The sequence below is a fragment of the Cynara cardunculus genome (genome assembly GCF_001531365.2).
Source record: "Cynara cardunculus var. scolymus isolate 2C chromosome LG 8, CcrdV1, whole genome shotgun sequence".
Lineage (NCBI taxonomy): Eukaryota > Viridiplantae > Streptophyta > Magnoliopsida > Asterales > Asteraceae > Cynara > Cynara cardunculus.
The window spans coordinates 1,243,513-1,266,596 of NC_037535.1; the positions used below are offsets into that span (position 1 = coordinate 1,243,513).

Genomic DNA, 23,084 nt, shown 5'->3' on the forward strand with positions numbered 1-23,084 from the left:
AAATGAGTGCATTTTAGTGTTTATGGCATGAAATGCTCATTAGATTCAAGAGATTATCGAGATTTATGCAAGTTCATCATATGAATTTTGACTTGATTAAGTCAATGATTTGGGAGATAATATAAATGATAAAATAAAGGTTGGATTTTGGTTGTTTATGTCAAATATGTTATATTAAGTTGAGATTCAGAAGTTGGAACGGTTCAGAATCGAAATGGTTTGAGAAAATTGTATGAAAATGAGAATTTCGACTTTTGAATGCATTGAAAGTGTGCAGACTTTGAAAAACTGTATAAAATCATAGAAAAATCCAAATAAGGTGAGACCAATTTCCTTAGTTAGATATTTGAGTCTAATTTATTTATTATTTTATGATCAAGACATGAATTCGAGCTTAAAATGGGCAAAACAGTTCTGCATGCAACAACTGTACATAGAAATTTAGATAAAATGTTCAAATAGGATATGTGTATATCATAAGTTTCTTATATTGGTTGCTTATGAGATTTTGTACATTTACTCCAGGGGGTAATTAGGACATGTTTTGATACTTTGGAAGCAATCTAAGTGTGGTAGATTGGACTTGCTTTGTGAGCTCATTCGGAGCTTTCCGGTATTGTACGGTTGCCCGGTGAGTTATATAGTTAATTGTTACATATTGATTTGAACATATATATTTTCATATGAATGTTTTTGGTCTTTAATGGAGTCACACGATCTTGATTTGTCTTTGATTCCATCTCTTGAGTCGATTCCATATTACTATCTCGGTACATAGGTTTGCTTTCCGGATCCGGACTTGTTTGTTTTGTTCCTTGAATTGTACGCCATAGTACGGGTACTACTTCGTGTGGCACGCCGAAAGTTTATGGCGAAGTCAAGATCCCGGGTTGGACGGGTGAGACTTTCTGCTGTTGTAAATACTCATTGCTTATAAAGGAGGAAGAACAATGAGTAGGGAACCTTGGCACATACCTGGTAGAGGAAGGCGGGCAGTGCGAGGTTTCCCATGATGTATGATTCGAACTCGGACTTTGGCATGAGCCCGGAAGATGAAGGACGGGGGGATGCACTGTCCTCGTTATATATACCAATTCGATCTCTTGGTTCTTGATATTTATTGGTATTCTAACGTTGCTGAATATATTTGGTTGTTGATCCTGTCTCCTTGTTGTATTGAGCATCAATGGTATGGTATACTATGGTGATTTGAATWTGGAATCCTATGATCTTAGCATCCGGTACGTAATTGTTCATTCGGTTCCTTGTAAGTCTCGGTTTGCATCTGGATGATGTCTTGAACTCTTTTATTGATAAAAGTTTATTATGTATGTTTATGAACATGTGCGATATTGATATGTAATACTTAACTATTTAACTCACTAAGCGTTGGTTTACCATTTAAGTGGCAACCTCTCTTAGGAAAGAAGACAGACAAAAAGAAAGAACCTGTTGTTTGACTTGAAATTTATCGGGGAACTTGAAGATATCGATCTTGCTTTTGGGTAAATAATAGCTTATTACCGTATCTCATAGTTGTAGTATGTGTAGCTTATATATAGTCTTGTCCCATATTCTTTTGCTACATAATTCGGGTTGTAAGTAAAAACTCCGTTATATCCRGTTTGGAATTGTGTTTTGGGTGGTTTTATCACTAAAATAGAACGGATATTTCAAAGTTTTCTAGAAAATTAATATCTCATATTTTGAGGTTAATTAATGTTATGCTCAAATTTGTGTCTTTCAAAGGGTTGGTCCATTTTCATCGTCTCTGGACCAATTCATCGCCTCTGGTCTATTTTCATCGCCTCTTGACCAATGCATCGCCTCTGGACCAATTCATCGCCTCTGGACCAATGCATCGCCTCTGGTCCATTTTCATCGCCTCTGGACCAATTCATCGCCTCTGGACCAATGCATCGCCTCTGGTCCATTTTCATCGCCTCTGGTCCATTTTCATCGCCTCTGGACCAATTCATCGCCTCTGGTCCATTTTCATCGCCTCTGGACCAATTCAGCGCCTCTGGTCCATTTTCATCGCCTCTGGACCAATTCATCGCTTCTGGTCCATTTTCATCGCCTCTGGACCAATTCATCGCCTCTGGTCCATTTTCATCGCCTCTGGACCAATTCATCAACTCTGGTCTTCTTCCAAACTTAGTCATTTCAGCAGCCTCTGGTCCATCGCTTGCCTCTGGACCAATTCATCGCCTCTGGACTTCTTCCAGACTTAGTCATTTCAGCAGCCTCTGGTCCATCGCCTGCCTCTGGACCAATTCATCGCCTCTGGACTTCTTCCAGACTTAGTCATTTCAGCAGCCTCTGGACCAATTCATCGCCTCTGGTCTTCCTCCAGACTTAGTCGTTTTAGCAGCATTTTCAGATTTTCCATCCTTGGCCCCGATTGCTTTGACAAAACTTTTAATATAATTAGGATCAATTTTGGTCTCAATAATCAATAAATTATATTTTATTGGAGATTTTATAAAATTGGTAATTTGGGGTTTGCTCAAGTCAGATGTTACACCTAAGTCATGGGCCATCGTCGTCATTCGACAGTTTCGACCACGTAGTGCTAAAATCCTGTTTAGTTCGAAGGAATTTTCCTTAACAGTAAGAAAGAGTCGACTTCATTTGACAAAAGTAGCAGAAAATATAGTTGGAATATGGCTAAAAAAACAGTTGAGAATTTGAGATATGAACTACGTTAATCTGAATGTTCCTGCCAGAACTAAATTTGGACCGGTTAATTTATATAAGTAACAAAAAAGCATAATCATTTAAGCAGTTCTGGAAAGAAATATCGAATCTAGATTAAATCTATCTATATTAAATCAAAAACACTGCTTTCAGTAGTTTCTAATTTTAATTCCTAAATTATCATCTAATCTAGATGAAAATTTCGTTATCAACTGCTACCCATATCTAAGGAGATCCTAAGGTCTCGTTTGGTTTAAAAGAATTCGTTTGAATGAATCTAAACAATAAATAATAGTTAATTTTAGGGGAAATTTGAATGAAATGAAAATTGGTAAACGAATGTATCTGATTGCGAGTGCGTTGCACCAAAACAGAAGCAAATTTGTCACTATTCTTATTTTGGAGAACCAACTTTTAAAATTTGTATGCTGGGAAACTAATTTCAAAAGTTCTCATACCGAAGAACCAAAAACGAACCAATTTTGTTGTTTTTTTTGATTAACCTGGATATCCAACCAGCTATGCGAGCCGACTAATCACAGGGCGACCACTTGCTTTGCAGATAGCTCAGAGTCACCGCATTTGAACCTCCGTGGTCACAAAGGGATTTTTATTCCTCCTTAGTTTTGAACTTGGGCCGTTCTGGTACTTTTGACCTGTGAAGCCAAACTCAAACCAATCAGACACCACCCTTGTGGTTACCAATTTCGTTGTTGTTCCATATATTGGAAACAAAAATTTGGTCATTAGGGCATAAAATACGAAAATTTATGGATCTGCCATTGAAGCGATGACTCATTTTCAGGCACTTTCTTCTTTTGTATCTTTCAAAATATTCCCATTTCCCACACAACACGTTTATGTCTTTATTTCCGGCTCATTTAACCTTTGTCGAGTGTGGGGAGACAAGGTGCAACTACGTTTGTGTTCGTTTTCTGTCTTTTACTGATGTTATTTCTGTAACATTTTGTTATGCTGTTTTATTTATTCAAAATCCAACCACAACCCGACACGTGTACTTTCCTTTGCCATGTCACTATGCTACAACCTCTCCAAAGTCCATGTCAACATTTTATCATGATAAACTACTTCTATCGGCGACAACCATATCTCATTTCACATATGAATACAAACAAAATAGGAAACGACAAAATACTCCGAAGCAGACACGCTAAAAAATTTGAAAAACACCACAATAAACTCATTTCAAGGCTGAAAAATGTGGATATTAAATCTTATTGAAAAACTATCACGCCCCCAAACTTAAAACATCACTTGTCCCTGTTCATATGGGGAAAAAAAACATCACGCACAACATACAATTAGCAGCCCCTTACTAGTAAGGGAAAAGGCTAGCGCGCAAGGGCTGATGAAAAGCCAGCAACTTGTTATAAACATATAGAGGATCCAGTGTTGCTCCAAGGAACATTTTCTTTTTCTTGGGATTGTTGGTGTCGGGTAAGCGTTTGCCGGATATCACTTACGTACCAGGTGGGCATGACAATAATCGAAATTTTACCTAGTAAGTGAGGGAGAAGACTCTTACCAAGTTGGTGCTTACTGGGTAAGAGACCCTTACCAACAATCCATTTTGATGATCGAATGTTAATGTATAAAGTAAGTGAGGGGTGATAACTCTTGTTGGTAAGTTTTTTTTTTTTTTAAGTAGGCATGTCGTTTGGTAATCATTTACTCGGTAAACGTTTGGTAAACGACCTTTTAGTTATTTGTAGTTTTTAATTATGTTTTAGATTTAGGGTTGCACACAGATTGGGTTGGTCAGGTTGAAGGCATTTGAGCAACCCAATCTAACTCAAACAAAAGTATAACCTAACCCAAACCGTACAGGTTGAGTTGAATAATTTTTTTTTCTAAATATTTTTTTTTGATTAACCTGGATATCCAACTCGCTATGCGAGCAGACTAATCACATGGCGACTACATGCTTTGCAAATAGTCCGGAGTCACCATATTTGAACCTCCGTGGCCACAAGGAGATTTTTATTCCTCATTGGATTTGAACATGAGACCTTCAAGTACTTTTGACCTTTGGAGCAAAGCTCAAACCAATCAGACACCACCCTTGTGGTTAACTATCATTTTTTTATATATTTTTATGGGAAAATGTTTGATCCAAACCTATTTTGTTAACTAAAGAAAAGCAAGGGGTTGTTTCATGTTTGGTTGTTTTTCATTAAGTCATGTATGAATAAAATTGTCTTATGTATTAATATGTCTGTATTGAGACCGTTTTTGTTTGAGTGGGTTTTTTTATAGATGAAAGGAACGTGTTTTTAATTCGGTTTTCTTAAAAGCTTATTACATTAAGTCATTATCAAACAATCATGTATAACTGACCGAATAAGTTGTGAGCTCCGTTAATCTCATTAAATTGCCAACAAACAAGTATAGATTCGGATCAATATTTGTTAATTACAGAACAGCCCAAAACTTTTCACAAATTATAAATTCGCCCCTTGAATTTTCGAGAAATCGCAGATTTGGCCTGGTACAAAGAAGTGGTGCTAAATCACTGAATTGAACAGAACGAACACACCTCACAAACGAGTTCTTCCTCCACCATGGCTATCCTTCTTCCTGCAACTTCAACTCTTTTTCCTCACAACAAGGTTCTTTCTATCTACAGACTCTGTATGTGTATGTATAATGTGTCTACTACTCTACGTGTTCTTATATCTATATTGCTTATACAGGACCGGTCCCATTTTTAATTTTGTTTTTATCGTGCACAAGTTGATTTTGAGTTTCTTCACAGTGATTGTTTATAGGATGCTAAGAATCAAAGCTATGTAGACGCGATTTCTGAAAATCGGAACACTAATTTACAATTTTAACTAAATTCAACCGATACGAGTATGTGTCTAAATTCTAATGGAATTTTGATTCCTGAAGAAAATGTTTCTTCGAGATTTGGAGGAAATTAGTTGAAGAACATGTTTCTTCGAGATCTAAACAAAACGTTTCTTCGTGAAGAATTTTTTTCAATTCTGGATGTTTTCAATTGGAAATTAGCTGAAAATCTGAAGTTAGGTTAGATCCAAACCTCGAATAGCGTGTTCCCGAGCACAACCGGAATGTTTCTGTTCATGTGATTTTAATGATCGTGATGCTTGGACTCGTGAATTTTAATGAGTTCATTGTTTTTTGTTGATCGTTATCATAATTTTTGACTGATGAATGATAATGATCGCATAGATTGGTGATGTTACTGTGGGGGGAATTCTGAGAATTAGTTTTGATGCAAGTTTTTTTGTTCATTCCAGTTGAGGATGTATAACAACTACTATGCTCATGTCTAACCCCTATTACTACTTCTGGCTCGAACTGTTGTCTCGTCAATTATATAGGTTCTAAGTCTGTTTTCTTTCTTTAGGATCTGTCTTCTAAAAAACTTGTTTGACCCGTACTACCTGTGAAGCCTGTTGAATTTGTTCCGTAAGGATATAAAATGAAATACATTGTTAAAATGTGACGAATGTATATCAACATCATGGCTAAAGTTGTCTATTATTTTTCAAGTTGTCATTGAAATGCCTTAAATACTTACTAAAAGCTTAATGCACAAGCACTTACCTGTTGTCATGGTAAGGACCAATAATCTTACACAGTAAGAAGCATGGCAAGGACTGATAATCTTACCCGATAAGTGACAGAGAAAGACTCTTACTCGGTAAACGCTTACCGGGTAAAAGACGCTTACCAACTATGCATTTTAATGGCCTTGGATGATACCTTACAAGTTAGTTGAGTGAGGGTGGTGATTATTGGCTTATTGCCTATAAGCGCTTATCCTGTATGCATTTGGTAAACGGCCCCTGTATCAAACTGGAAGTCCATATCCGATTCTGGAGCCTAACATCAGAAATGCTGCCATGAGATACTACTTTTGCTCTGTATTCTCTATTCTAGTTTACCTAGTGAAACCAAAAGGCATAAAGGACTCATCCCATCAATGGATTATAAATGTTATATCACTTGGAAGCAATACAGAATACTGATTTTGCTGCTGTCGGTGAATGTGACCCTACTGAGTCAATCGCTTAAGTCTATGTGTGCGATTGTTCGTCTTTTTGGTCACACGGATCATTGACCAGTGAGGTTATAACTCATAAGCATGATTTAAAGAAAGGGTTTAGGGTCTCTCTTTGTTCTTTAGCCTCTCTTTGTTGTTTATGGTCTTATTTTCTGTTTTCAACCATATTGTATCATTCACTGATTTTTTTTGGGCGGTCTGATTTCAGTTGAACCATGTTCTTATTTGTCCCATCGTCCCAAATACACCAGCACAGAAAAATATTATCCAAAAAGTTATTGGAAACAGCGACACTCGCATGCGTCAAGTGCTGACTAAAGCCAAAACTTCGTTAGAGGCAGAAGTACGAGCAAAAGATTCAGTTACAGCTGAACCCGTTGATGACGAGAATGGTAATCCTTTCGTTGGTTTCTTACTACATCATCTTAGGCCATGTTTGATAACCATAACTTATTTTTTGAGCTTATTGAAAAACCAGTTCGGTAAGCATAAGCTGTCATTTTGAAAATCCACTTCCGGTAACTTATTGGGGTTTCTTCAAATTTTTACAATTATTGCCTCTTGTAGCCATCTTATTACAAAAGTTGGATCCATGCAGATTTTGGAGTTGTAAATCTTCACCATGTTGGAATATTATGTGAAAACCTTGAGCGATCACTTGATTTTTACCAGAACCTTTTGGGTATGTTGCATTTTCCTTTGCTGAAGTCTAATTCCATGCATCATCTTTCCGGTCAAGAAAAATCGAACCTTTTTATGTTTAAATTCATCAGGTCTCAAGATAAATGAAGCAAGACCTCATGATAAGCTTCCGTACAGGGGTGCATGGCTTTGGGTTGGTTCTGAGATGATTCACTTGATGGAACTTCCAAATCCCGACCCTTTTACAGGTCGGCCTGAGCATGGGGGACGAGATCGTCACACTTGCATTGCCATTCGCGATGTCTCGAAGCTAAAAGCTATTCTCGACAAAGCTGGTAATTCTTCTATTTCCATTCTTATATGCAGATTGCTCAAAGATCCCGATACGCTCTAAACCGAGCTTTATTGATTAATACCGGGACTAACAAAACTGTAAACTGAAATCTTATGAATTTGTCTGTCTTCTGATGCTTGCCCTACCATCCATTTATAGTTTATTTTATCGAATCCTACGAAACTATTTGAATAAAATACCGATTAAGTCGGATAAAATAGCATCTATCCTTTACTTCCTTCTAAAATTATGTTTTCCGAGCTCTTTAACATCTTTGACGATGTTATCTCAGGTATTCCATACACCCTTAGTCGCTCAGGAAGACCGGCAATCTTTACAAGAGACCCGGACACCAACGCTCTGGAATTCACACAGGTCGATTGCTGATGCTTTATATCATATATCGGTATGAAGTATAAAATGTTTATGCAGTTTCTGAATATGTTATCTCCAGAAACTGATGTGCATATTAGGTTAAGGAAATCTCCATAGACAACATGTACTTATACAGATTGATGCATTCCTAATAAAGATTATAGACCTACAAATTCTATATAATAATTGACAGAAAATTATCGATGGCACATATTTTTGAAATTATGTACAAAACTCATCATACTTACAATTGAAACTAATAAAAGAGATTATTCCTGGATGCAGAATATGCAATAAATTGAATCAGTAGATATGCTCAAAAACATAATGCTATATAAACATATTGGTTTTAGAGAGCTTTATTGGTGGAAGAGTGTCTCATACTTGGCTCCTTGAGGACGTTGAGCGTAACCTCCAGTCTTGTATGGCTGATCGCAACGTATGGTTGGGAGTTAGTGTCTTGTGTTGTAGCTTGCGTTTCGTCATTGGTGATACATTTTGTCTTTCAAGCCATATCTGTATAGCTCTGTGTTCGTACGTGAAACCGTCAGCAGCAATGTGAGGATCATCCATGACTTCCTGAATTGGCAATTTGCAATAGAACACAGAAAATCGGAGTTAGATTACATGCCACCAACATACAAAAATCACATCGTTAAATACTTTTAGTTCCATAAGTTTAGTGTTTCAACGCTCTTCGTAGAATCTCATTTTGTAAGAAACAGTGTTTGGTACGTGGAAAGGACGACCGGACGGGCAAGAATGAGGTATGCAGCTGAAAGAATTGTGGAAGGTTTTAGGGTTTTAATTTGACATGGTAGTTTAGTAATTTACCAAGCTTGTTTCATCTCCCTAATTTTTGTTCCACCTATTTTGGTGGGATAAAAGAACTCCATTTTTGGTCCATTCAATCCTGCCCAGTCCCAGTCTAATTGTCACACCAAATGTGGGACAACAAAATTTTGTCTTGTCCTGTCCCAAGTACCAAACACATCCATATCATAACGACAAAAGGAGATTTAAACTACCATGGTTCAAGATTTTAAAGTAAGGGTTGGAGCCAGACGTATATCCCCAACCCTTACAAGACCGAGCCTAGGTGCACCGAGGTTGCATTTTATATAATAGAAAAAGCATATTGTTTATATATATATATATATAGAGAGAGAGAGAGAGAGAGAGAGAGGGATGTTATTCTACACCCTTTGCCATTCCTACACCCTATACAACCCTCATCTCAACCATTCAATTTTTAATCAATTAATTGTTTCCTAATATAAACTATTAATCATAATTAATAAACTCTATTCATATTCCATAAATATTCAAATCATAATAAATGAACTCCAATCATTTCTATAAATATCTCAATTAATTAGGTTGCAAAGGTTGTACAAATGCACAAGGTTGTAAAAGAAATATACCCTATATATATATATATAGGGGCCCCTTTCAAGGGAGAATTGATTGGTTTGTGGTAATTGTAAGATCCAATCTCAACCACAAATCAACAAATAAATTAGGAAATTAATAATTATGGTAGTTTGAGTTAAAATTATAATTAGAGGGCATTTTAGGTATTTTTAAAAAACTTCTCTCTCCTCTCTCCCCTCTCATCTCTCTGACCTCCAATCTTCAGTGAACATTAATCCGGCGAGTACCAAGTAATCACAAAGATACACAATGTGATATCATTGTAATACCAACTATGATACCAACTCAAATCTTAAAAACAAAGATACACAATGTGATACCTATTGTGATATATTGTAATACCGATTTTACTGAAGGCCGAAGATTGGAGGTCGGAGAGATGAGAGAGGAGAGAGGAGTTTTAAAAAAAAATACCTAATATGCCCTTTAATTATAATTTTAACTTAAACTACCATAATTATTAATTTCCTAATTTATCCGTTGATTTGTGGTTGAGATTGGATCTCACAGTTACCCCAAACTAATCAGTTCTCATTTGATTAGGCCCCTATATATATATATAGGGTTGGGTTCTGGTGAAAATGAAAGTTATGGTGAAAAAGACGAGAAGGTTAAGAAGGAATCTCCACCCTTGGATCAGTCCTAATTAAAGAGAAACACTAGATCAAGTGTAATGAGATACACCAGATCAATTCCCTTCTAAAGTGCAATTCATGGGTTGGTTTGAGATTAAAGGTGACAAAGGTCCAAATCCTTTCTTATACTCACCTTTAACTCCTATTCTTACACGATTCTTCGTCTCTCTCTATATATGTATGTATATAGGGTTATACCTGAAGAATTGGACAATAGAAGTGATTAGGAGCATCATTGCTATTTTTGGCAACCTTCCTACTTGTATCACCAAATTCATATAGCTTCTTCAGAACAGGGAGTACTTCTGTATCAAGATCTGGTCTATCCCTGCATCTAAGACTACAACACTTCAGACCCAATTCAGCCAATTCCTCTGCTTCAGCTAACGGCCAATCAGCTATCGAGTCATCTAGTATATCAGATAATGTCCCACGAGAAATAGCCGATTCAACCATCGGTATAATCCCTTTCGGTTGAAGTGAAGTTAGCAGCTGCAAAACTATAATCCCAAAAGCATATAGATCCGATTTTGGTCTAACGGTCCCGGTTCTGTGGTACTCGGGATCTATGTAGTACATGGTACCAGCAAGAATAGAGTCTTTGTACTCCGTTACATTATCGGGCACCACATCTGTTATAAGTTTAGCCATTCCCACATCTCCGATTTTGCTCACGAAGTTTCGGTCAAGCAAGATATTCCCGGGTTTTAGATCACGGTGTACTATAGGCTCGGGTTTTGAGTTATGTAAGAATGCGAGTGCACATGCCACTTCGAAAGCTATACGAAAACGGGTAGACCAAGAAAGATAACTTGTGGTAGTTGCTTGGAAAATATAGTCTTCTAGGCTTCCATTTTCCATGTATTCATATATTAGGCAACCTCTTTCAGGACAGGCTCCAAGAAGTTGCACCATGTGTGGATGGCTTAGTTGACTTAGAACCTCAACCTGTAAAAATTTGATAAATGATGTAAGAAATGAGTTTGCAGCAAAATACATAACTTAGAGGTCGTTTACCAAACACTTACCCGGTAAGCGCTTAGCGGTAAACTTAACACTATCATTTACTTAACGAATAAGATTTTAGTCCACCAAAACGGTATCGTATGTAACAATTTACCCGGTAAGCGCTTACCATGGTAAGAGTCGTCGCTCTCACTTACCGGGTAATACTCTTGGTCATTGTCTCGCTCTTACCGGGTAAGATTTTTAATCCTTACCATATTCATCCGATAAGGTAAAATGAGCTTGGTGTTCACTTACCCGAGTAAGCGTTTGGTAAACGGCCCCTTAGGCGTCGTTTACCAACACATAACATTTAATTGTATAGAAGGTCATAATGGTAAAAAAAATTATCAGATTATGGAGTGAATTATTTTTTGTCCGGTCTTCGAAACGCACCATGATGATAGTTAACAATAGGTAAAACAGACTCTTAATTCCGAAAGAAAAGAGAGTGAAGGAAAAAAACCTCTCGTAGAAACTCGCGTCTCTTTTCAGATGTATCGGACCAAAGGACTTTGATGGCTACCGGGGTATGATCAAGATTACATTTGTAGACTTTACCATATGCTCCTTCACCAACCACTTTCGTTTTCGAGAAGGAGTCCGTTGCCACCTCGATCTCATCAATTGAGTATCTTCTGTACCGTTTATCCTTCGTAAAGAGTGCATCGACAACCTCTTGTTTCTCAGAGGATTCCTTCAGGGCTTTTAGTTCTGCTATTTCCCTTTCATTAGCCTCTTTTGCTAACAGATTTCTTGCTATTTCAACTTCTTTAACTGCTTCCAAATGCTTCTCTTTCTCTTCAGCTGCGATTTTACGGAATTTCTCTTCACGCTCTACCGCAGAACTAATTTTTTTGGCATCTTCAACACTATGAGAAAGCATTTGGACCTGTAAATAGTAACATTTTCATAAAAAAAATTATTAACTTTGTTAAAACAAACTAAACCGGTATATCCCACCGGGGTAAGATGTATGCAGACCCGACCTCTACCACAAAGAGTAGAGCAGTTGTTTCTGTGAAAACCCCTCAGCTTGTAGAAAGGGTGGTAAAGATAGATATGCTATACTTATGAGAAGTCGGTTAAGAGTAAGGTGGTGTTAGTTTTTTAGAGGTGTTGAAGGTTTGCGGTCTTGTTTCACTTCTGATTGATAAGAGGTGGTGCTGAAGTCTGAAAGCATAATCAATAAGACTGTTTGTTTTTGTAAACTAATAGATGTCTGAACCTATATAATTGTCTATTTTTACCCTTCAAAATATTATAATGGTGAATTTATATACAATTTTAAATAAATTAAGGTTAATTGATTGAGAGAGGAGCGATTGAGAAATGCTCGTTGTTGAGGGTCAGGAGAATAATAAGAGGCAAATAAGGGGTTGGTTTACCTCTTACCAGATAAGAGGACGGTAAGACATAAGTGCTTATGAAAAATTGGAAAAAACAAACAGTCTGAATGACCCTATCTCTTACCGAATCAGACATAAGAGACCGAGAAAAGCTTGTTTTTTAAAAACAAACAAGGCCTAAGTGATAAAATACGAATAGAAATAGATATAAGAAACACATAACCAATTTAAGGAAACTATACACCCCTAGAGAGTTTTAGAAAATTCTCTATATTTGGAGTTTTTTCTAGGTTTATTTATTTTCAAGAACAAGATAGGGAATCTGATGGAGCAATATAGAAAACAAAAACTCCATTTTCTCTATTCTAGAGAATCTGTTGGAGATGCTCTTACTAACCCTAGCTCCCACCCTCTACCTCCCCCAATTCCCTACCTTCCATCTACTCTAGCTACGGATCCCCACCCTAGTCTTGCGTGTCCCCAAGCGCTCCTATCAGAGGTCGTGTCCTCGGAAATGTCTGAAGCTGCCATGTCTAACCTCAATTGCTCATCCCACGTCCACCTCGGCCTATCCTTCTAGGATGTCAACTTTCTATCTTCCTCACTGAAGTCGTCATCTGTCTCCTATGAACATGGTCAAACCACTGGAATCTTCCCTCCCTTAACTTATCCGTGTTTTGAGTAATAAAACAAATCTAAGATCTAAATCCTCAAAGAGTAATAATGAAAAACCACAATATCCCGTGCAACAACGACAGATTTTTCTCTAAGATGAAGAATTCGTAAGATTTCCTAATAGTTTGATTCATGGTTCGTGAAACTATAAGAACAAAGAATAATGTCTAACCTTGTTTTCCGTGTGGACGAGTTCATCACAAGCTTGATTGTACATATTAAGAGCATTTCTTAACTCCAGTCTTAGTTTTTCTACTTCAGCTTGTAAGTTTGACTGCAAAATATATAATGTACCCATGTTAGCCTTATTAGAGATAAACTCATATGAAGTGTAGCATATTAACCAAGAAAACACATAAACCGGAAGCAAACATGTCTTGAGGTAATTGTAAAGATATTAAACACCTGATTTGAACATGTTGAAGACATAGAAGTTCCATTTCCCACTCGGGTTTGTGAAATCGCATCACCCAAGGTTCTTCGCGAGCTACTCCTCTTAACAGTACTAGAATTGATGGAAGCGTTCTCCTGGGTCGATGCTGATGTACTCTCGATTTTGGACTTTCTAGAAGATGAACAAAAACCACACCATAGTTTACTTATGCCACAAGAACTGCTCTCTGTAATCATCACTGCCAGAATGAGAAATTTTGTGGCGAAGCCATAATCATAATTTTTATTAGTCAGAAAGGGTGCGTTTGGTATGCCGGACATGACAGTACAAAAACTTGTCCCACGCCTGGTGTAACATTAGACTGGGACAGGACAGGACCTGCGACCCACCAAAATAGGTGGAACAAAAATCTGGGAGATGAGACAAGATTGGTAAATTACCAAACTACCCATGTCACCCACCTACCCGACTCTCACCCGTTAGGTCCTATCCTTTTCCATCAGCACACCAAACACACCGGTAATGTATTGGATTTGTAGTTAAGGGGCTGTTTGGTTGGATTTTTATTAGATCCTGTATGGATAAAACTGTTTGTGTGGATTAATTTGTCTGTATAGATGGAGAAGGTTTTTGTTTGGGAGGGCTTTTTTCATAGATGCAAGGAGCATGTTTTTTTTATTCGGAGGGTCAGGTTTAGAAAAAAACCTGGCTTTCTGCATAAAGCTCCCCTCTAGAACCTTGCTGAATAAGCCACTTTCTATATCATTAAGCTATTACCAAACAATGATATATAGCTGATCGAATAAGTTGAGTCCCATTAAGCTCATGAAGCTGCTAACAAACAGTCCCTAAGTCAACTGCAGTTACCTGAATCAGAGATGAGTCCACGTCTAGAAACCACGTATATGTTGCAAGTTGTTGGAGCATGTTTTAGAACAGTCGAGGGTACCCCAGCTCCATATAACTTCCTAATGAAACGTTAACAGTTAGAACCTTTAAGATTAGGATTGGCAGCAGGTTCTAGAAGTAGAAGAAGATAGCAACTCTTTTGATTGCAACAACCCGCAAGGCTAAGGCCTAAGAAGAGATGACAGAAACTCTCTTGATAGTCATGACCACTCACATAAAACTAACCGATAAACACATTCAACTACAAGTTTAAAACTTATTTTGGCATACGTAAAACTTCATAAAACTAACTGATAAACACGTTCAAATACCCGATAAGTGTTGAGCCCCACTAATAGGACATTATACTCCATAAAACTGATAACCAACAGATGCTTTCTAGCTCTATAAAAACCACACAAAACCATGAAAAAGAGTTGAGAGGGGAGAGAATAGGACGACGCAAGAGGCAGAATTGAGGGTTCGAATTCTCAGCTTCAGAATTGAGATTAACCCGTGTTGCGTTGCGCGAGTACAATTATAGTACCTATTTATACAATTTTAAAGCGGGGATGTTTTGACTTGAGAAATCTAGACATTATTCCGATTAATTCATAGAAGCTTGTAGATTAGAATTTTGCGGTGAAGGAAATATTTTAAGAGATCGAAATCCAGACGTTATTCCGATTAATTAATATTTATCTCTTCATGAATCGTACAATTTTGACAACATTGGATTCTACGGATCACATGTGATTCTTAGTAGAGAAATATTGGTGGTATACCTCATGAGCCAATTGGAATAGCAAGAACCAAGAACCAAGCTATTGATCCCTGACCCAGATGCAAAATTTACAAGCCCGGATGCTGGACTATCCCCTTCTATCACCAAAGTTTCTATCTGCAAAATAGAACTATGAGTACGACATATATTGAGGAGCCCGATTAGATTACTCTCCAAAAGAGCCCTTTAGAGAACGGAGGTTTCAACATATATTGAGGAGAAATAGTCCAAGTCTAGCCGATATAGGACTCCAACACGCCCCTTCCAAAGGAGGCTAGACAGGTACAAATTGTCACGAGGGGATAGACAAACATAGATTATCACGACTGTCGAGTTTTAGAGTGATAGACCTTGGCCTGATACCATGTGAGAATATGTGGAATCCCATTAGGTTACTTTCCAAAAGAGCCCATGAGAGAAGGGGGGGTTCCAACATATATTGAGGAGAAATGGTACAAGCCTAGCCGATGTGGGACTCTGACAACCACCTCCAATGGACGGGTACAAATCGTCCTAGAGTGTGTTAGACAGACATGGATTGTCACAAATTCCCGAATCCCTAGAGTGGTAAACCTGGCTCTGATACCACGTGAGGATATGTGGAATCGCATTAGGGTTTTTTTTTTTTTTTTTAAAGGGTATCCGAGCCAAAGCTCGACTAATCCCAGGCACATTCAGGGCTAAAGCATGCCCCTTTGGTAAATGTCGCACAGGATGTGCGAAGAGGGATTCGAACCTGGGTTCAGCGCTATGAACTGCCCATGCACTAACCACTCCACCACAACACTGATTGACGGAATCGCATTAGGTTATTGTACAAAAAAGCGCTTGTGGAGAGAAAGGGAGGAAAACTGCACCTTTTTGCCTTTGCACAGCCTCTTGAATGGTAGAAATACTTCTTCAATGTGTGATTTCAAGTCTTCTACATACATGTCCACCACATGAGCATCCAGATCCACGATCGGGATTCGCTTTCCTGCTGGCAAATGGTGAATGCTTATGAATTCAAATGCCAAACCCCTAGTTGCTAGTTTCATTTTGAAACAACTTATGCTTTCCTACAAAAGCACTTATCAACTTATTATCAACTTATTATAAGTCAGAAGGGTTTAACTTCAAAAACTCCTTATTACCGGTCTGACACCGGTATAAGTTGTTTATCCAAACACTCAAAAGTGCTTATTACCGGTACCACACCGGAATAAGTTAAAGTTGTTTTTATAAACAATCCCAAACACCTATTACATCTTTCCAGAATGATCTTATGTAAATTAAACGATTACTCAGCGTTTCACCACATTTAACTTAACCAGTACGAATAAAAACCCCCAATTCATCGCAAATGAACTCACCAACAAACCCTAAATTTGTAGAAGTTGTAAGAAATCGATAAATTCCACCATATTTAACTTAATCAGTATACTTCATGTGTGTGTGTGTGGGTGAGAGAGAGAGAGTACATGGATTGGGGATCGAAGTGATGTTCGGAATGACATGAATCAGGACGAAACGATCGGCTTTCTGAAACAGATTCTCCACCGCCCAACAGACAGCTCTTCTACTTCCTTTGCCGCCAATTCCTCCGGCGTTACCACCGGTCACCGCCACCGCCACCACCGACGGAGAACCATCGCTGTCTATGGTACTTGTTGAGTTCATATCCACATCAAGAGAGAGAGAGAGAGAGAGAGAGAGAAGGTAATTTCAGTATATACAGAGAATATCGTTAGACTTTCATTTCAGTCCTCTTCGGAAGATAACGATGACTTCCAACGACCATCCGGGAAAAAACATAATTTACACTTTGTACCCTTGATGTTTTCTTATATTTCTATTCCTGGCCTTAACTTTTCCATTAGTGCTATCAGGTCCATCCCTGGATAGGCGGCACAAACGCACGACCAGGACCCCAAATTTTTCTCTTAAAATACAACAGTAGTCTAAAAGAATTTAATAAATTAGAGAAAACCCAAAAGTTGTAACATATAATAAGAGGCAAAAATAATTGTAGATAATAAGGGTCCAAAAATATATCAACTATTTACATTTGAGAAGAAAATAAAAAAATGAATTGGTCATTCATTATATGCTATTGTTTATTGTCTCTCTAATTTTTTTTTCTCCAACAAGATCCGATAATATTGGTTATTGCTATCTCTATATGCTTGATTGTTTTCGTGCTTCAACAATTTAATGTTAAGATCATGTGATTACTATTGCTATATATTTTTGTTGGATATTTTTATCAATTTCTGTTTCTATTGACTATTACTATTTGGTTATCTTGTTCTAATTGTTTTTTGTAAATTATTGTTATTTATTTTTGCTTCAACATAAAATATTTTACCATTGTTTGACAATCAATCTATTGTTCTTATAATTTATGACGTGTTTCATAGTATTATGATTAATCAATAAATTTTGTATACTAGATGTATTTAGTAATGTCTCTTATATATGTCATATTTCATCTTAACATCTTATTTCAGTTGAATAAAAAAAGAAGGAACATAGAATTTAGATATTTTCATCAATTGTTTGACTTATGTATCTTTCATTGGGATTTCACCACACCACAAGATTATATTTAAGTGCTCAAACAATCATTTGTTGAGCTTGCATATTATATGTTTAATTCATTATTTATTCTTATTGGATCTCAATTGATCATCTTTTCTTTCATATTCTTATTGATCCTCATTTGTCTACTTGTATAAAAAAAACATTGATAATCTTCTTTATTATTGATCTCTCATTGACCCTCATGATTACTTCATTTACACGAATTCTCTTTTTGTATCAAAATAACACATATTTCTTGTTATTAAGATTTATTTTCTCAGTAAATTATTAGCATTTCTTATACTCAAATTTATACCAATGAAAAAAATGTATTGAATTTTTTTCATACTTATCAAAGGTCACTACAAGAAAATTAAGCTTTGACGATGAGCCTTTTAGGGATGACATGTTTCCGTCACAAGTTATAGTGACTATATGTTGTTATATACTCTTTTTGATGATAAATGAACTTTTAGCGACGAAAAAAGTCGTTGCCTTGTTTTTTTACAGTGGACCCTGTTTTTACGTTCGCTCAGGGTCTATAAAATGTCAGAAACAGGTCTAAGTGCAATTTCACATTATCGGCTTCGAGTTAGTATATTGATAACACATATTTATCAGTTTTACAATGTAAACAAATTTATGTGTCTGTGAAACAAAAAATACAACTTTATATTGTAAGTCGAATACATATGAAACAGACATATTATGAAACAAATATATGTTAATCAATATATTAAATTATACCCTTAGATGGAAAAAGAATCATGTAAAACACCACCTTATGATAATAGTTCTCACAGTTATCATAATAAATGGGGTTCTAAAACGATTAAACCCCCAAAAATACCAACTTAAAAAATAAAATACAAACCAAAGGACCTTTAACCCAACAGTATCCGAGCCTTTGGCATTCATGAGAGGGGTTCAACCCCTCACTGAAGGTGCGGAGAGTGTGTGAGTTTTTTATTGCATTTGCCGTATGTAGATATTATATACCTGTATAAAATGAAACAATTTTTTTTATTTTCATTTTTATTGATTACTGTTTAATACATCTAATCAAACACTCCCTTAATATTTTTATAAAATGGATGTATGATAAAAATATTTGCATTGGTTAATGTTTTATAAAATAGCCGATAAACTAGTTGTTGGCTGAAAAGCTTAAATATTGACTAAAAAGCAAGTTGGTAGCTAATAAACTAACTGATAAAGTAGTCATGTTTGTTAAACTAAAACTAATTGATATATTAGCAAACAAATGGTCTGTTCAAATAAGACACTAAATATTGTGAGAAAATAGAAAAAGAAAGATTAATGGAAAGTTCATATGTAAATTATTTAAAAAATCCCGAAAATATATTTTTGAAGATGCATATCTGAACAGACGTTATAGATTATTCATATGAGTTCATATATACATCTTCAAATGAATTTTTTCAATGGTTTATATATAAACCTTATCACGATATTTAGTCTTTTTATTTGAACCTCCCACAAGATAACAATATAACGTAGAACAAAATGTGGGAAATAGCAATATAATTTTACAAAATTCCTATTATAGCATTGTATTTTCATTTTTTTCTTATTACAACAATGTGTTTTTAAAATATTTTTTATTAGGGCGTCGTAATTTAAAAAAAATTCGTTATAACATTGGGTAACATTTTAAATTAAAACTTACCCATTATACCAGGATTTTTTGTCGCATCATCGTTCAAGTAGGCTGTCCACATGTATGATAGTGCTGACAGAACATTTTTGTTTATAGCATTGTACATTTAAAATTATTTTATTATAACATCATCAATTTCTATTACAACATTGTATTTTTAATTTTAATATTTTTATCATTTAAACATTATAAATTTAATCAAATATGTTTACTAAAAATTAAACATGTTTATAAAAGAACATTATTTCATAAGTAAAAATAATAATATTAAAATTAAACATATATATAATTCATACATCACTTTTTTATGCTATATTTTTTGTCGTATTAGAAACAAGTCAATTTGGCGGCATTTACTTATGAAATCTCAAAGTTGCCGCCTTTGAATGCTATATACCAAATCCATACGACAGTTCCATCGCATATCATGTTACGTGTTTTTATTTTAATAAGGTATTATCCTATTTAAATTTATAATATTTTAAATGATAAAAATATTAAAATTTAAAATATAATATTATAATAAAAATTAATAATATTATAATAAAATAATTTTGAATATTACGATACTATAATAAGAAATGTCATGTTAGGATGATCGTATATATGGACAGTCTATGTGGACGATGAGGTGACAAAAAAAACCTGATATAGTAATTAAATTTGATTTAAAAAGGTTACCCAATACTATAACAAGTAAATTTTTGAAAGTACGATGTCCTAATAAAAAATATTTTGAAAGTACATTGTTGTAATAGAAAAAACTGAAAGTACAATGCTATAATAAGAAACTTTGTAAAAATAGATTGTTATTTCGTACATTTTACCCATATATATTATACTAGAAGGGTGCTCGCATAATATAGCGAGATATGTCTTAATTTTAATGTTCCGTTTTATTATTTATCTATGTCGATATAGTACGGTTTTTTAGTGGTTTTGAGAAAAACGATAATGTTTTTATTTTTGAATAAAAATAAATTTAAAAATATGATAAAAATATGAAAAAAAATATATCGATATTAGTACCAAATTAACTATTTAAAGTTTTGATTTTTTGTGTAATTTATTTAATTCAATATTTTATTTATAATTTAATAACGAAATAATTTATTTATCATTTGATAATATAATTTTTATAAAAATAATAATTAAGTATTTTGTTATAACTAATGATCATCCTAATTATATTTTAGATTTTTTTATATTCAAAATGAGATGTTTATCCCGTATTTGATTATGTTTATCTATAGTTAGTCATACAAATTAAAAAAATAAAGCTTTAATAAATTGTATTTAAGCATAATTTACTTGTAATTTTGAATTTTAAATAATATGCATCAATAAATAGTACTTTATGCATAAAAATGATTTTTAATAGTTTTTGTCAAATGCTTTATAATATAGTATAGATAAACAAATATAATGAAAAATTAATTATAAATTTATAAGGGGTGTAATTAAAAATAAATTATATTAAAGTCCCTAAACCTTATTGAACAAAATATGTTAGAACTATTAAACAATTGTCCTTTAATAAATGATAATAGAAAATCTTAAAGCAGGGACGGACCTATTGTGGTGTATACGGAGGCATACTGGCTCGTGTCACGTTATTATTCTTTCGTTGAAAGGTAAAAAAAATTGGTTCGTAAAAGATGCAACTGTATTAATATGTTGGGTGCCATTGTATGTATTTTAAAACTACAATGAGAACATGTTTTATTTGGCATAGTTGGTTTGCAAGGCTTTTATTCCACCACATACCCAAGTTCGAATCATGTTAGTATCATTCTCTAAGTCAAATGGTGTCACCGTTTGGAAAAAATTCCGTATATTTGTTTCTTATAATCAAACAATGCCACCGTTTGAAATTTGTTCCCTATATTTTTTTTTCTTGTAGTCAAATGGTGCCACCGTTTGGAAAAAAATTCCGTATATTTGTTTTTCTTATAGTCAAACGGTGTCACCGTTTGAAATTTTTTCCCTGTATTTTTTCTTGTAGTCAAATGGTGTCACCATTTGAAGAAAACAAATTGGGTCCGTCCCTGTCTTAAAGATCGATATCAACATGATTGGTAATATGACAAATACATAATCTCAGCTTAACGTTTCGTTTGACAAACTAGTTGATAAGTTAACTTTTAGTTGAAAAGTTAGTTGATATTAATGTGCGGTTTTTTTTACCTTCATAGCGTTTTACTGTGAAGTTTCAAGTGTAAAAATGTGATCTTATAGGTCTCATGAAAACATGTTGTTCTCACGTGAACTCAACCCTATAATATATATAATATTATAATTTTTTATTTGTATAACCAGATAAATGAAAATAAACAGTATTGAAACTTTTATGAGAGGAAAATAAATAAATATTTTTTTATCAACATATATGTGATTGAGAGAAAGAGAGAGAAATAGCTGACAGATAGAGAGAGAGCATACATAAATTCAAGCACGATCTTTCTCATGCAAAAATTATGAATGCTCACTCTCTTCTGTCAACTTCTTTTTTACGAATGCCGAAGTGTACACTTTCTTTGAGAATTGAGCTTCTTGTGGACGCTGGACTCTTAAGCCAACCACCTAACGAGTCATTATATATCAGATTTGCCTCTTAGACTGTGTTATTTAGGGCGAGTCAGCAGCTCAGATATTGTCGGTTTACAAACCCGTTACACAAACTTATTGTTTATGAACATAACCTGTAAAATCCAAGAACGGATTAACTAATTTATCAGATAACTTCTAAAACAAAGTAAAATAAGTGAAAAGTTATTAGTAGTCCATAAGTTAAACTTTATCAGAAGTTTATAAATCCTCGTCACGTAGTTTAACGTCAAGTTGCACGTAAATACAAACCAATAATTTTTTTTAAGGTGGTGCTTGTTTTTTAAGAGGTGCTAAAGTTTGAAATCTTATTTCACTTCTGATCTATAAGAGGTGGTGCTGAAGTCTAAAATCTGAATCAACAAGGCTGTTTGTTTTTGTAAACTGATAAACAACTGAATTTGTTTAAATTGTCCATTTACCCATTAAAATATTACAGTGTTGAATTTATAAATAAATACAATTTCACATATGTATTCATCATCATTACGAAATTTACATCCAAATCATATAATTAGCATTCATTTAAACGAAAATACGTCATGAACAATATTTAACACATTTTAATTCTATTAAAATATATCAATTGTGAGATGTGAGAATTGATTGGGTAAGAATCGATTGAAAGAAATGATCGATCAAGGTTAATCGATTGAGAAACGTCGTTATTGAGAGTTTGAAGAACAATAAGAGACAAATAAGATGTTGGCTTACCTCTAATCAGATAAAAGGACAATAAAGACATAGATAACTCTGAAAATTTGGAAAAAAAACAAACAATCTGAATAACCTCACCTCTTAACGAATCAGACATAAGAGGCTGATAAGAGTTTTTTGTTAAAAAACAAACAAGGTCAAATCCCTCAAAGGTGCATGAGTCAACACACCACGCATCTAAGGACTACGGTCGTGTTTTTATACTGCTTGAAACCCGTATGGCCAAAACTACATATGTTAACATAATA

General features: G+C 34.9%; 2 protein-coding genes across 4 annotated transcripts; one reads left to right on the plus strand and one right to left on the minus strand.

Moving 5' to 3' along the window:
* Window positions 1-5,246: 5,246 nt before the first annotated feature.
* Window positions 5,247-8,313, plus strand: LOC112516529. Its single transcript, XM_025123614.1, has 5 exons — window positions 5,247-5,330; window positions 6,963-7,146; window positions 7,353-7,436; window positions 7,528-7,731; window positions 8,023-8,313. Exons 1-5 carry the CDS (start codon window positions 5,283-5,285, stop codon window positions 8,115-8,117), a joined length of 615 nt encoding a protein of 204 aa, XP_024979382.1. The 5' UTR covers window positions 5,247-5,282; the 3' UTR covers window positions 8,118-8,313.
* Window positions 8,239-16,935, minus strand: LOC112516528 (U-box domain-containing protein 34). 3 transcript variants are annotated; one of them, XM_025123612.1, is made up of 9 exons: window positions 16,730-16,935; window positions 16,127-16,248; window positions 15,271-15,386; window positions 14,465-14,565; window positions 13,609-13,823; window positions 13,376-13,477; window positions 11,646-12,071; window positions 10,373-11,122; window positions 8,239-8,684 (listed from the first exon to the last, which is right to left on the minus strand). In XM_025123612.1, the coding sequence occupies exons 1-9, from the start codon at window positions 16,926-16,928 to the stop codon at window positions 8,484-8,486; spliced, it is 2,232 nt and encodes a 743-aa protein (XP_024979380.1). In that variant the 5' UTR covers window positions 16,929-16,935; the 3' UTR covers window positions 8,239-8,483. The 3 variants fall into 3 exon arrangements, with proteins under 3 accessions (XP_024979380.1, XP_024979379.1, XP_024979381.1); XM_025123611.1 differs by having other exon boundaries at window positions 13,609-13,835; XM_025123613.1 differs by having other exon boundaries at window positions 13,609-13,835; window positions 16,127-16,245; window positions 16,730-16,816.
* Between the last annotated feature and the right edge of the window lie 6,149 nt (window positions 16,936-23,084).

What these genes read in the sequence shown, in the direction of transcription:
- LOC112516529 (XM_025123614.1), top strand. Translation starts at nt 5,283, where the DNA reads ATGGCTATCCTTCTTCCTGCAACTTCAACTCTTTTTCCTCACAACAAG. An exon ending in CTCTTTTTCCTCACAACAAG is followed by an intron (nt 5,331 to 6,962) that starts GTTCTTTCTATC and finishes GTCTGATTTCAG; the next exon opens with TTGAACCATGTTCTTATTTG. An exon ending in TTTTTACCAGAACCTTTTGG is followed by an intron (nt 7,437 to 7,527) that starts GTATGTTGCATT and finishes TAAATTCATCAG; the next exon opens with GTCTCAAGATAAATGAAGCA.
- LOC112516528 (XM_025123611.1), bottom strand. Translation starts at nt 16,928, where the DNA reads ATGAACTCAACAAGTACCATAGACAGCGATGGTTCTCCGTCGGTGGTG. An exon ending in GGCTGTGCAAAGGCAAAAAG is followed by an intron (nt 15,387 to 16,126) that starts GTGCAGTTTTCC and finishes TCTATTTTGCAG; the next exon opens with ATAGAAACTTTGGTGATAGA. An exon ending in CTTCAACATGTTCAAATCAG is followed by an intron (nt 13,478 to 13,608) that starts GTGTTTAATATC and finishes TATATTTTGCAG; the next exon opens with TCAAACTTACAAGCTGAAGT.